This window comes from Sparus aurata, chromosome 9 (assembly GCF_900880675.1).
Source record: "Sparus aurata chromosome 9, fSpaAur1.1, whole genome shotgun sequence".
In the NCBI taxonomy this organism is placed as follows: domain Eukaryota; kingdom Metazoa; phylum Chordata; class Actinopteri; order Spariformes; family Sparidae; genus Sparus; species Sparus aurata.
The window spans coordinates 8981944-8997494 of record NC_044195.1 but is presented as its reverse complement, the minus strand read 5'-3'; the positions used below and the strand labels follow the sequence as shown (position 1 = coordinate 8997494).

At 40.5% G+C, this 15551-nt stretch overlaps 1 protein-coding gene across 5 annotated transcripts; it reads right to left on the bottom strand.

The window, feature by feature from the left end:
* Positions 1-1221: 1221 nt before the first annotated feature.
* Positions 1222-15298, bottom strand: hao2 (hydroxyacid oxidase 2 (long chain)). Of its 5 annotated transcripts, XM_030427330.1 has the most exons (9): positions 15215-15298; positions 12641-12699; positions 8095-8247; positions 5764-5915; positions 4964-5247; positions 4323-4541; positions 2400-2558; positions 1842-1911; positions 1222-1744 (listed from the first exon to the last, which is right to left on the bottom strand). In XM_030427330.1, exons 2-9 carry the CDS (start codon positions 12655-12657, stop codon positions 1689-1691), a joined length of 1110 nt encoding a protein of 369 aa, XP_030283190.1. In that variant the 5' UTR covers positions 12658-12699; positions 15215-15298; the 3' UTR covers positions 1222-1688. The 5 variants fall into 5 exon arrangements, with proteins under 5 accessions (XP_030283190.1, XP_030283188.1, XP_030283191.1 ...); XM_030427328.1 differs by lacking the exons at positions 12641-12699; positions 15215-15298 and adding an exon at positions 9860-9878; XM_030427331.1 differs by lacking the exons at positions 12641-12699; positions 15215-15298 and adding an exon at positions 9561-9830.
* Positions 15299-15551: the final 253 nt, after the last annotated feature.

Below are 15551 nucleotides of genomic sequence, written 5' to 3'. Positions count from 1 at the left end.
GCAACAGAATAGCTTTCACAAGCTTTTTAAAACGTTTTTTGAAAAAACATATGCACGCAGTCTAGCAGGCACTCAGTTATTTGCGAAGATAGACAAGCATGAGAACCAAAATGGAGGAACATATTGTCTAAAATTGTTTATCACTCATTCCTACAACTTGTGGCATTTTAATGCCTTTTGCTGGATGAAAGATCAAAGCACGTAACATACTAACGCATCCTTACACAAAAACAATAAACGAAATGTCTGTTGATCTTTTAATTTGGAAGATTATTTTTCACTTTCTTTATCAGACTTGTGACTGAAACAAAGTGCAGTCACAGATCTGTCTTTCTGTACTGATCAATGGAATAATAGGATTATATTAGTTTTGTTAGAGATTTTAAACACAGAGTAGAGAAGATCTGCTACGTATTACTGTGGCACCTATGTGCCTCTGTCATTGATAATTGCTGCACCTTAATCTGCAAGGAACTTACATTTTGTCTTGATTCTGGCAGCCCTGGTGGACAGAGGTGGTATGAGCATCACTCCTTCTTGTGTTAAAGATCTTGATCAGGCTAGTGCACGTATGTATGTATGTATACATTTCTAAGTTTGACACTGTTGTTTACACTGCATCACTTCTTGTAGTTGCCATTGTAGTGCAGTAGTTTAAAGAGCTAAAGAGGTCCAATTGGGGGGCTGGTTGGGGTGGCGGGGTGGATCATACACCAGATGGTTTCCAGTTTGTGCCCAAGAGTCAAGTTAACAAACAAACATTTAATAATGTAGGAAAGTGAGCTCTTTTCCTAAACTTTCCCAAGTAGTTTTGGTGCCTAAAACAACTTGACGAGTTGGGAGTGAGAACGTGTTGGCTTGGCGAAGACATAATGCATCAATTTATGACTATGTAAGATCAATAACTCAACTCTAACACAATGATGGTCAAATTTCAGTGGTGTTGCGTTTATCCAGCCAGGATAAGTTGGTAAGTGACCCGCTGACAGTCATTAACAATATGTGTAATAACTACAAGGAAATGACCTGTGTCCTGACTCTTGTTTCCTGATGTAAGACATATTAGACTATATCATAAGCAGTAAAAACTCCCTGTAGTACATTTGTTCATGTAAAGACCCTTCAGTATTAAGTTAGAAAATGAAAAACAAAAGACAGACTCCTGCTACATCTACAGCTACATCTGCTATCGCCTGCTAACAACAGATCCAGAGCAACAGATCGTCTTCACCTCAGCTGGTGTTTATTCAATCACAAGCACTGGCAGCATCTCCATCCGCAGTGATATGTCACCATCAGTTGATTTGTTACAATAAAAACCCATAATGTGTTGGTTTTATGAAAAGTGCCCCCCCCGCCTGTCCAGTCCAAAAGCAAAAACACTTTCATTCTTCACTTGCCAAATCTGCCGCTGACCCTCAGCTTTCCCAAGACACTGTCTCACTTGTACACTCCTGCATGAGCACATATTGGATATCGGATATGAGTCATTTCCAAACTATGGAAGCTGCTTGCATGTTATCGTCTTCCCCGACATGATAGAGTCTCGACTTCTGAGGCAAACGTCTTTCAGTTCCTTTGTCACGGTGGAGGCCTGGTCTCTTGTTCAACACGGTTGGTTTGGTGGCGTAGTGAGTCCTGTTCTGTGGGTGCCGTTACTGTCCTCGGTGCTTTCCTCTGCCGGCCTCTCAGAGTTTGGAGAACTGAATGAGGTTCCTGTTTATTTCCGCCACGTTCCTGCAGCCTGGATGAGATAAATATAAATCATTGCTTTCATATTAATGCTCTAAATATATGAGCGTCGTTACTCTGATTTAGTATCTTGACGTCACATCTCTCACCTGATAAAGCCATGGACAAACGGAACTCGTCATTTAAGATTTGCAGTACTTCCCTCACTCCTTCCTCACCCTGAAAATCACACAGGAACCATCGTTACTATAGAGCACACAGCCAGCATCAGCTTCAGCTTTTAAGACGTGATTGTCCTTTTAAAACTTTAATTTATTTAGAAAAATACTTCATACTTTCTGTAAACTCTAATTCTGCATCTCAAACAGTGGATCAAATCCTCCACTTCAGAGGGCAGAACAGCTCTGCAGGTTGCAAACAGTAATTGAATGGATTCAAACCAATCGTTTAGCATGTAAACCTTGCACCAAGGCCCTAGCTCCAGTAGTGTCAATGACTTTCAAAGATAAACTTTAGCTGTCAAGGACAGCCGCTCTGTGCAGTCTGGTAGAAACTAAACAAGAGAGGCAATATGTCAACAAAGCCAGATAGATGTCAGGAATAACATTTCAGTGAAAAACATTTATGTGTGGCTATAATTAATCCCAAGATACGCCAGCAGACACACGTGCGCAGTATCACACACTGATCTGTGCTGTTGTTTGTACCTTGTAAGCAAGGCCCCACACTGCTGGACGGCCAATGAAAACACACTTGGCTCCCAAGGCCAGCGATTTCAGTACATCACTTCCTGTCCTGATTCCTCCGTCCAGATAGACCTCGATCCTGCCCTGCACCGTGTCCACGATCTCTGACAGAGCGTCAATCTGTTGGCGACAGAGTCGAGTATATGATAAACATGTTTAGAGCAACAGTGCACATGCTGGACAAACAATGACTTTAACAACCCACTTTTTTATTTATTTTTATTTTAAGTTTGACCTGCCTGCACTGTGTAACTTCAGTAAGTGAGTGGCATCAGAGTGTGTAGAGCTTTATGGCGGTACATCACACGCTAAACCAACTTTCACTGATTATCATGAATTAAAAAAATGCCCTCTGGTTTTCCCTCTGATGTCCTCCGGCTGCTCTGCATTAACTCTGTCATTTAAGGGGTTTCCTGAAAGCCCTTTGTAACTGCTGTGCAGCTACAAGTGAATTCTGCTAGCTGACTCTGCTTAGAGCATGGTGGTGTTTACACTGCTATCACTGCACCAAAAAACTGTCGGCAAGACCCTGAAAAGGATACTGACGGAGGAAGCCAAGAAGAGACAGTGACAGAGCAAGAGGCACAAGACTAGAGTAAATCTCTGACGGGCTTTCAGCTGTCAGAGGCAGCTTTGCTAAATAAAAGGCTGCAGTCAGAAGTCGAGCTGGACTTTTTTCCTTCTGTCAGTTTTTGATCCCTTTTGGGACGTGCCATGAATCACACACATGATGTCTGTCAATTTAAGAGATCATCTTTAAAGTGAAGAACGTCAAACGTTTGCTGTAAATGAACTTAAATATCCTCAAGTTGTGTGTTTAAAGGCTCAGTGAACTACATCCTGAACAGATGTCACTAACACCAACATGGCCGCCTAATCTGCACAGAAAAAGTATTACCAAAGATGAAAAACACAGTAAATGTGCTCATATTGACAGCTGCAGTGATGTGAAAGGAGAGTTGGTTGAAACTGTTGGTTGTGTAGTCTTTATAATGACAGATTTTCGCAATCTGACATTTCATCAATTTTATGACAAACAGATGTAATTGACTATAATGAATATCTTTTAAACTGACAAGCATCATACGTGTGATTCATTAGACACTTAAAACAGAATCAACTTTTTTTTTGCCTCTCTCCATTCAATACCATACATATTTTTTCCGAAATGAGGTCCAAGAACGGAAACCGGGAAAGGGCGTGAACTCAGTACTTTTACACTTTTGAGATGATGAAGATATTGTATGTTAATAGTGACTTTAAACAGTGATGTAGAGGGACAGCCACCGCATCTGTAAATACTTTGCTGTGGCAGTGGAAAACGAATATCACTGAGCAACATTAACTCTAGCAACGGCAACTTCTGTGGCTGCCTTCTGACCTTTTTTGGTGTGCTCCTGTTTACAGTAAAACCAGGCATTCTCCCGTAGTACACTGTTAGGTTACAGTGTCAGGAAATGTTGAGGCAGAATTGCGCATGTGCAGTGTGGAGCTTTTTTTTGTTATGTCTCCTCAACTGTCGCTGCAAAAAATCCCTAATAGTTGAGCTTCCGAGGTGCCTGTATGTACAGTCGTAAGAGTGGTATCTGTCTTCTCACTCAACTCTTTAATATTAAACCAAACTTTATTGCACTAATCCTCACAGTATAAATACTAGAAAGGGAGAGCTGTAGCTGTGGGACGGAGCAGTAATGTCTCTACTACTGCTACTATTGCTTTGGCTGCTCACTTTTGTACTGACAGTGCTATTGCTTACTGGAAGGTGCGTCACTGCTGTTACCTCCTAACAAGGGTGTACACTTGCATTACCTTCCATACTTATCACATTAAAACAAATTGATCTTTAACACAGTATCATTTTTAGAGGCAACAGTCAGTAAGTACCGAGGCCGGGCCACCGTCCAGCTGTCTCCCCCCGTGGTTTGACACGATGATGCCCTGGACGCCGTGCTCCACAGCCAACTCGGCGTCCTCCTTAGTCAGGATCCCCTTGATGATAATAGGCAGGCGGGTGATGGACTGCAGCCAGTACACGTCCTTCCAGCTGATGGAGGGGTCCAAGGTGTTGGCCGGGATCCCGTACTCCTCTGGCACAGCTGTCTCCTGCATAATGTGCATTTGCACAACCACTGTGAGCATCAGCTTACAGCAAATGTTCTCTGGTTTAGTGTTGCTTCTACTTTTACTGATGACTACAAAACTACTGCTGTGAAGCAAGTTCGACACTGTTGGTGCGTGGAGTTCAGATATTTTGTATGCATGACTTGCATCCACATTCCGTAGGTCACAAAAACAATTTGCACTAATATATTTCACTTCCTGTCAGTATTTCACACAATATAAGTTAACAATGTGGCTGTGTTCTGTTGATTGGCATTAGAAACAGTTGTATGCTCTTTTACATCACTGAAGAAGTGAATCAAGAGGCCTTTACTTGTTTGACCTGACTTGTCTGTGCTTAGTCTCATCTTTGTTGTTTCTCATGACACTACTTCCGGTTTGTCTGTGAGTTCTGAATACGTTACCTGGAACACTCCGTCGAAGTTCTTGACCTTGAGGTGTGGCGGCAGCTTGAACTGGTTGCGGATGTCGTTGCGGCGCTTTCCGGTGTAGGGGACATCGACGGTGAGGACCAGGGCCTTGTAGCCGAGGGACTCGACACGGTGCACAATCTGCTCTGACAGCTTCCGGTCCCGATACACATACAGCTGGAACCATCGGTAACCGTTTGGAGCTGCTGCCACAATCTCCTCCACTGAGCAGGTGGAGTAAGTGCTGGTGATGTAGCAGGTGTTGAGTGCCTCTGTGGCTGCGAGGCAGAAGATGAGGAATTATGACTATGGTTACTGAAAAGTTGCACGTTGATTTGAGAAGTCCAGTGTAACAGTAAGCTGCACCCATCTGCCTCAGAGCCTCAGAAATGTAAGAGCAGTAATTGGATTGTAGCAATCTTATGCTCCCACCTAGTGTTGGCAATGTATACTAACACTGATATTGGTTAATATTGTCTCCAAATAACACAGATTTTTACTGTGTGTGTTATGAAAAGGGTTTATGATCTACTCAAAACAACCTCAGTTACTGTCAGCATGTCTTTTCTTCCTCAACCAATGCAGGAACTCATATCTCTGAAAATGAAGGTTAAACATGAAAATCAATGCTGTGGAAAAGTATAACGGGAAGGCATATGTCAACAGTTTTTCCCAGGTACTTAACCACAACCGGGTCAGACACACACACACACACACACACACACACACACACACACACACACACACACACACACACACACACACACACACACACACACACACAGAGTCCTCACCCCGAGCAGTGGCCACCTCTCCTTCATGCCAGGCCAGACAGTGAAAGGCAGTGGGTGCGATACCGACTGGAAAGCTGATTTCCGTCCCCTGCACTGTGGTCCGTGTATCACTCACTGACACGTCCCGCAGGATGCGAGGCCTCAGACGGATCCTGTGTGTGAAGTACACATGACCGTGTCATTAAAGGAGGTAGGAGTGGGCATCATAGATCATCATATCATCATAAATATACTTGTCATGTCACAATAGAGCAACATTATCATTTTATCAACTGAGAAGCTGTGGATGAACAGACACATTTTGCCTAATTCAGCAAATGAAATGACTGAGAATGCAAGGTACACATCAATCTGATAAATCGTACCCACCACCCCCCAGCCGTAAACAACTAGAACAAACTACAAAACTTCTCCTTGACATGCCCATAATAGTGTGAAACTCCAAAGGGACTTGTTAGCTGCATTGGCGTGAATAGTCTGACAAAATATCTGATGGTAGACAAATTGTTTGACTATACGTGTGGTCCTAACCTCAAGGAGTTATTTTTAAAGGTGTAATTTCGAAGAAATGGCCAGCATTTGAGGGCAGCTCCAAAACAACAGGGGGCAGCATACCACTTTCTGCTCACTACACTCTTTGCAGGAGCTGTGTTTTCCTTGAAAATGTGATTAAAAACAATAACATAAAAAAATCACTGTTCATGCTGTTTAATTTTTTGCAAGCTAAAAATGAGGTATTAGTTATTGATTACTAAATACTCTTCGTAATCTAAGAGCGGTGTATAGAGGGAGACTTCTGACACAATACAATTCTACAGTGTTTTCTTATTCCTCACGGCCCAAAATTCAGTTTAATTTTGTCTCTCAGATGGAAAAAGTCTGGAAGACCCTGTTTTAAAGTGTTGGCTACAGCCATCTGACAAATTGCCACTTTAAAATTGTATTTCAGAGAATGGTTAAAAAGGCACGCCTAGTCTATCGCATTAGAGTAGTCAGTTACATACATGACATGACAGCATGTTAAATTTTATTCCATTTCAGATACCAAACTTTTATAAAACATACCAAAAAGTACAAGTCAGTGAACAATTTTTGTAAATATGCATTTAAAAAAAAAAGGTTTTCTCCCATTTGAACAAAAAAAAAAAATCTTGACCTTTGGAACCAATCCAGTCTGTTGACCGAGCATTGCCAATTCTTAATATTCAGTATTCCATTCCTTTAAGATAAATCCCTCTTGAGATGATACCACACTGTTTTTGCGGTCAAGTCATATTTCTTTGACTTAGAATAGACAGACCCTCTGGGACTCTGTCTCCCCAAAGCTATGATTTAGGATCATCTTTCCAAGACACAGCCCAATCTGTATTCCTGCTGGGGAAAATGTCTAATCTGACCCCAAATGCACCAGCAAACAAATCCCTAGTAACAACGTTATTGATGCAAAGAAGTTAAATGTGCAGATCCATCACAGTGAGGGAAAGCAGTCTTTCAGTCTTTATGGAGACATTAGGAAAGCTGAGAGGAATGCACTTTGTCCCACTGGTGATGCATCTCTCAAAACATGTCCTTATTCACTGCAGGGGGCCTGAGAAACAATGCAGCATCAGCACAGGGTAAAAATGCAACTGCCTGTTTATGATTATACTGTAAGGCATCACGACCACACGTAGTGTACAGTATGTACAGGAATCAGTTACAGCCGTCACACAAAGTCCACCAAACTGCATGGCCTCACAGACTGTGCCCTTATATGATCTTTAGTTTTAAGTTTTAAGTTGTTGAAGGTGAGATACATAAGAACTGACCCTGTCACATTCAAACTCCAAACAAATATTGGGCAAGATATCATCCTGTAGCTGCTGTTTGACAGTAAGCTCAGTTAACTGTGCAGTTGGCAGACGTATTAGCTGACTCTGCTTTGACCAGGAGCTCAGAGCACAGAGGGAGTGTTGGCTCCTGTAGTTTACTATTGGACTATCACCCTACAAAGTGGCTCGGGGCCAGCTGGTTAGCATGCTAGCTTCAATAGATGTATCTGCAACATAACACATAGCCGACTTTTGCACGATTACAAAAGTGTTATTTCTTCATATTCTGTTGATGATTTTAGTGCATTTGTTAATGTTTTGAAGTCAAATTCATATATATCATCACATATATCCATTGAAATAACTGTTATTCATCACATCATTCGCTTGGATGAATGTGTTAGATGAAGTTACAATAAAGCAAGGTGCCTTTGAATATTTAAACACTAGCGATACACTTGAATTGTTGTATTTGTGGTGACCTTGAATGTCTGTGTAAATGTTGTGCTTCTCACTGTACCTTTTGTAAGCCAGTATATTGTCGTCCCTGGTGCAGCATTCGTCTGCTCCAGCTGCATAATAATCCCAGGTGGCCTTTGAGAGATGCTCCTTTGCATACTCCTCAAAGTCGGTCAGGCATACCATAGCCATCTCTGCACAGCGACCTCCCTCTCTGCATGCGAACAAAGATCACCAGTTGTCACTTTGACACTTAGTGATATCGGTTTAGGAAGAATTGATTGGGGAGGAGACAATCTACCACCAATAAAACATTCTTATTGAATAATCATTGATACATACAGTACATTAAGTAAGTTCACCATATGCACAGACTCACTGATATTCATACTGTTTCAAAATCAGAATTCAGAATATCTCTTCACTCAGTGCTAAACACTGCTGACCTGGACGCACATAATTTGTTATTTATTTCCAGTCTTGCCGCAACCAGACATATCCAGTTTCATCTGGATTTGTTTCTCTCCATGTGATACAAATAGCTGAGGGCACCAACAGCAAACAGACTCCAGGTTCAAAATAAAAATACTAACTACACGCAAGAGCTTACAGCTTCGAGACTTACCACAAATGATTGATCATTCATAAACAAAATCCCTCATCTCACACGACCCGGCCTCCACGAAGGACTGGAGTTGCAACATCACTGTTCCATCTTCCCCCGTGTCACGCAGTCAACAACTCGACAGTCAAGCTTCAACATTTTAACATCTGAGCGACTAAAATGACCGTCTAACTTTGATCTTTTCTATCTGGTTTAGAGCAGAGATGAGTCCTTGTGTCAGTGTCAGTCCTTGTGTCCACAACGTTGCTTTTGTGTCAGTCAGAATCTAACTTTCAAAGAGCCGCTATTAAAGCCCCTGACAGTGTGTGTGACCTGAGGGCAACCTTTGCTCTTATTGTGTTTACACAAGCTGGAAATGTGCTGATGGTGATTCCAACTATAGCGAGGACAAGAGGCGTCTGACACAGTGCTCTGTTGTCCAGATGGGACAGTAGTACATAATAAGGTGCATGTTTACACACTGTATGCGCAGGCCTGCATGCCAACGTGTACAAAACTCTTCTTTTAGCCATCTCCACACTGGCAATCATGTCAAATAATCAGCTTTGAATCCCATCCTTCCGTGAGTAAGAAAGTTAATCATTTATCACACATTGTCTGGTGCAGATGGCGACACAGCTGCAAACGCACAACAGCTGGAGAACGTTTAGTCAGGACCACCTGCACCTGGTGGAAGTATTCAGATCCTTTTTTTTGTGAAAGGTGCAATACCGCAACGTAAAAACACTCACCAGTCCATCACGTTTTATATACACTTTTTAAAAAATATAAAGTCACTACATTCAAACTAGGATGGCACTCAGTAAAGTGCATACCTCCGCCCAACAGTCCCTCTTAATTCAGTCAAGCCAAATCCAACATAAAAAAACCCCACCAGATCCATTGGATCAAAGTGTACTCACTCACAGAGAAGAGCCACCTAAACACAGCAGAAATTTTTTCATCAAGATCCATGTGTAGAAAACGTAGAAAATGTGTCAAAATGTCCGATATCACAATGTGGAAGAAAGTGAGGAAAAGATTCCTGGATCAGTCCCTGTATCTGGATCCACGCTAAAGGTAACGGGGTCTTTCCTCTACCCACATTTAACAAACAGAGGCATTTTTTTGGCAAATTTTGTAGCAGTCCAATTGTTTGGGATTTTTCTTTGTTTTGGGCTGATTTTCCAAAATCCCTCATGACTAATTGCAGGGGACACACCTGTGTGCAGGTGAGTAGACTGACTCCTCATTGAGGATTGGAAACAGCTCGGGTGCATTTCCCTCCAAGCCAATCATGGCGTGATGACACCCTTTTTGTTAAGGCTTAAGAGAGGTGGGAAATGGCACGCCGGTGGCTCTCACCCTCATTCTGTCCCTGTTCCTGACTCGCTGTGAACCTCATTCCCCTTACAGTACCACCCAGAAACTCTGGTCTGTTTAGGCCCTATTGGGTTTTTCTTGGCTGCCCAATTCATTTGTAGTGAGGAATCTGTGTTTATTTGGGAGCCTTTAAACTCCAAGCCCCAATACACCTTCAGTTTGACATTTTATTTCCCTTGGACTTGTACGAAGCATTCGTTTGTTGTACCCAGAAGAGGCATTTGTTACTTATTGTCTAAGTAGTGGATTGGGCATTCCCCCTTAGATTTTAATGTTTTTTTTTAAATATTTGTATGTATGTTAGTAATTTCATGCCAGTACCGCCACAATTTTGCTTCAGTAAAATGTTTAAGTAAATCAAAATGTAATTAAGGTAGTGTCCTTCCTTTGAGAATACTGACGACTTGCCCTGTGCTTTTTTAGGGAGTAGACCTTTTTCACAGCAGCCACCACAGCATTACTGTAATTCCTAATGATGTGTTAAGCCACTGTTGCATATTGAAATAGCTCCTGTGCAAAAAGTCTATTTGGGAAGCAGTTAACACTTTTTCTCATTTTACTTTTGCACAAAATGGAGGCAAATACCATATATTTTTGAAAACCTATTATCATTAAAATCATTTTGAGGGCCTACAAAATCATGAGAAAAAATTAATGAACATAACAGTTAATAGTCCTCAGCCACAACGTGCTGGTTAGCTGAAAAAAACAAAAAACAAAAAAAATGATAGAAAAACTAAATGAATTAAACATAGAATATTTTCAGATGAACACACCATTTTACAGAAATTTACCCTGACTTGGAGGATAGGGTTTTATCAGACCTGTATCAAGATTGTTCTCTTGACTTGCATGGTGGGTCAGACTGCAAGCCAACAGGCTGCAGACTAAAGGCTGGAAAGCAACCGTGTCTCTTTTGGGACAGGATGATTACTTCTAGGTTGTCAAAGGTAAAGTAATGAGAAAAAGGGAAGGAAGGCATGTGAAACGCAGCATAATCTAACTTTTGATGCGCCTGTCATCAGCTTAGTCTTGCTACAGCTGAGCAACAAGTAGCCTACCTGCACCATCCTCAGCAAAACACATGTCTGCCCTATCCAGGCTGCTGTTGCCTTCGAGTGAGGCTGTGTTCATGACATGACAGACAGATGTTATCTGTGAAAGGCATTTCTCCGACTGCATGACACCTTTTGCCACCACTGCAATATGCCTACTTACTTTAATTAACTTTTACATTTTGGTCTGCCTTTTTTATTTATTAATCACTCTGTTTCAGACTGGTTCAGTCTCTAAACATGATGTCAAAATGCAAAGTCAAGGCCATTTAAGCTAGCTAACCATTCACAAAAGGAAAAAAGAAAAGTTCATTATTAATGACAGTTTCCAAGCAGCCATGGCGCAACAACTTCACTTATCCTGACAGTCATTAAACATTAGGCCAAGGCATACTTCATGTGTAGGCCTACTGAACCTCATGATAATCAGGATGAAAATACAACCTTTGAAATTCAATAAAAACTCAGAAATCCACATCTTAAGTCATTGTTATACAGTATATAGTGTTAGCTGAGCTGATTTACACAGTCATTTGTGTGAAGACAAGAAATCAATTATCTTTAGGCAAACTACCATGTGTCTGTTAGGGTTCTCAGTCATGCGGGTCAATGACAATCTGGGGGATAAACGATTGTCAAGTGTAGAATTCTCTTGGTAGGTGAAACGTCTTCAAGAACATCACGCAAGTCTAGTTGCCTTTGTTTATCACTTCCATATTTTGTCCGTCTTCTAACATGAACTTGATGAACATTAGTGTAGACCTACCTGGGACTTTAAAAAGCTAATGCCAAACTAATGAAAATAATGCCACAAATAAATCAACAATTTGACCTGCGGTACGTTATGAGGTGTTCCTGCTGCTTTCTTATCACTGTCATCAAGTGTTTTTCCAGCAGACACCTTTGTAGGTTGGTCTTAAATTTGGTTGGTGAAAAAATAGCAGCAGGAAAACTTGCAATGTGGAATTGCCAACGTCTATGGTAGCACAAAAAATTATTGACAGAACATCATCAACAATAATTTCTTAAATGAATTAATCATTAAACTAATTCACCAGTCAAATTGACCTAATGTTTTCTGTTTCCAGCAGGATTTGGTGATTTTCTCTGCCATCATTGTAAATAGAATGTTTTGGGTTTGGGACTAAACAAGCTACATAAGAGTGTCACCTCACATGAAATTAGTCTTGTGCTTTAAAATCACTCAGTTCAATTTACAGAAAAATGAAACATAAAATGAAACATAGCACAGTCAGTAATAATAATTATAGGTCTATGTTTACCACTACAAATAATGATTATATAGGAGTTAAAAAATTAACACTACATGATTAAATTGAATAAAAAATCAGAATGGTATTGAACAGTTGGCAATACATCTTTTTGTAATTAACTATGGACTTATTTAATGAATGATGTTTCTCCATGAATCTAAATGAATGAGTCCTGTTGTGCCAATAGTTCACAAGGCTAATGCAGTTTTCTCTTCGTGAGCACAGAGACAGTCGGATGTGTGAGCAGACAGTGTGGAGATGATGTGTTGTGGTGTTCACGTCAGTACTCACCGATTACAAATATTCATTTTCTCTCAGTAGAACTTTCTCTCTCCCAACAGATTCATAACCTGAGAACAGTCCACAACAGAGTGCACATCACTGCTTCTGACAAGACTCATACTACCACAGTACTATAACCACCTATAAACAAACACATTGTGATACCAATATAATACATCTGCTGTAGATACTGATGATTATACAACAGCAAATGATAATATTGCTCCTACTCACATGGATACATGTATTGACACTACTGTGATTACTCTGCCTGCAGCAATAAGAATGACTACTTCTATTATCATTAATACTGTCTGATGGATATTAAAAATCAGGGTTTAAAAATATGCATTACATCTACTCAAATCACTTTAATTAAATAATTTCTAGGGTTCTTGTGCTTTTATTTTTTCAAGTCTGTAATTTTGCTTATACTTAATTATGCATTTGACCATTTACAAAGTAAATCTAACATTTTCATCAGAATTTTAAAGCAAATAATGCAATCTGATCACAAAACCCTACCATATGGACAAACAACCAGAACAAAACTCTACAATGTAAAATGTAAAAGCTGACTATACTTTTAAAAAGTCAAGAAACCAATTAGCTCAGAATTACCAAGTAAATTAGACTATCAAATTGAAATTGCACAAGCGAAACAAAATATAAAATTATTAGTCTAATACACTTGGTCTAAGGTAATCGGCTTCCTTGATTTTTTGAAGTAAAGTCTCTGTCATATTTTACAGTGCAGCAGGCGCAGGTCGGAGTGGTGACCACTGAGCAGAACATTTAATTCAGACGGAAAGCCTGCAACTGGTGATGCATTAAACATAATCGATTAAAAAGTACAACAATCTGAGTATTGTTCCAGAAGATTACTTGTTACTTTAACTTAAGTATTTCTGTACCTGTGCTTGAGTACAATTCCTCTGTACTCTTGAAAAAAATGACCCAATCCTGCCATCATTACCATCACCTTCATAGTAAGTACTTTATGTTTATTTCAGATTTTATTTATAGATTTGATACAAACAGAACAGAAATGATGATAAAAACAACAAAGTGCTGTTTCCTGGTTGATCATGACTACTACTGCTAACTCACTAACCTGCAGTACTTGTATCAGATATCTTATCTTGTTATCTTTATACTGTGATGTTGCTGTTCTGAATGTACACTTGACATCCATTACGTCTGTCTGTCCTGTAAAATAGATCCCTCCTCCGTGGCTCTTCTTTACATTTCTTTCCATTTTCTTCTCCCTGCTAAAATAATTTTTTGTGGGGGAGTTGACTGTACAGATCGTAAAGCCCCCCAAGGCAAAGTAATACTTTTATTTTATAATTACTTCTAATAAGCGACCAGTTGTAGTATTACGATTGCAGCACATACTGCTGCACACAGAGGAGAATAATCACAGTGTACTTTATTTGTGTGCTATATTTGGACAGTTGTATCATCCTTTTTATAATGAACACAGGATCCTTTTATTTTACGCAGTACAATACAGAATCCTTCATCGTGTGAAACTTTGTAGCACCCACACACACACACTACAGTGTAAGCTTTCGACTGTGAACACTTGAGGGCAGTGCAATACTGAATGAAGGTCCATTCTTAAAGCTCCGCTCAACATCTGTAAGGCAGGTAAACACAAGCAGACTGTCATTTAATGAGCGTGTCGGTGCCGCACACCTCGCCGTTCAGTGTGCCTACAGAACAACTATACATGACCTCTGAGGTCACACCTGTTACTCCTGTAAACCCAGAGTCACACCTCACACTGGACCTACCTGCGTCCTGATCTCTGTGTATTCTAAGGTTTAACTAGAACGTGTTTGAAGTCGTATCTACGTTTTTACGATTTAGTTTTACAGTGCTAATTTTTTTTAGGGATTATAAAAAAAGTGTAATACTGTACATTTAGAATAATATATTCTGTTAAATAAGATTTATACTCTCATATTTAGTTTTAGTGAAGCGTTTTGTCTTCTCTTACTTTAAATTTACAAGATATAAAATACACATAAAACACACACTGGTTTGCATTTTACCCCAAGGCAGTACTGCTTTTTCTTGACATTATTATTATTATTATTATTATTATTATCATTTTTTATCTATAGGTTTTTCTTTTTTTCACTGTGGCAGGGTGTGTGTGTGTGTGTGTGTGTGTGTGTGTGTGTGTGTGTGTACGTGATGAATGTGAGCCTCTGTCATGTGTAGGCTGTGAAAGGTGATGGTCATTTATACCCGCTGAATGGCTGCTGGGAGCACATTGTCCAGGTGAATTTCTAGAATACCTGCTGTGTGGCATTAGGAGTGCAATGCTAAACAAGGAGAAGATTTAAGCAGCTTCTGTTATAGATGACTAGTTTCTGTCGCACAGGCCTGGTAACGTTCGGAGTGCTGCTCATCAACAGCAGAAAATACATACAGACACCTTGCTGCTGTAATTGATTTATGTGGCTAACAAACAATAGATTTTGTATATCTGCATAAAAGGCAAACAACTGAAGAAGCAGAATCCTGTTAATGCACATACAGATACTGAGGTGGATAGAATCAGCGTCTTACCTTATTCTCAGCTATTTGGACGGCCTACGTTACGTGTTGGTTCTACTCTCCTGTGACAGGGTCGTGTCAGAGGGCAGTCCGGCCCCCCCATCCTCCCTCCCCTGACTCCCCCCCTCACAGTGTGATGCTCCACCCACCGTGGCTCCACACCAGCTAAGCCTCTCGTCAGCAGTCTGGGCCTTGGCCTCTCTCTGTGTGCCAAAAAACACCAAAAGCTTGCCCAGGTCAATTGTTTAGGAGCAGCAAACACCTCCTATTCTTTCTCTCTTTCTTTCTTTCTTTTTCTTTCTTTCTGCCTTCTTTTCTTCTGCTCCCATTTGCTCCTTCCTTGCCTCAT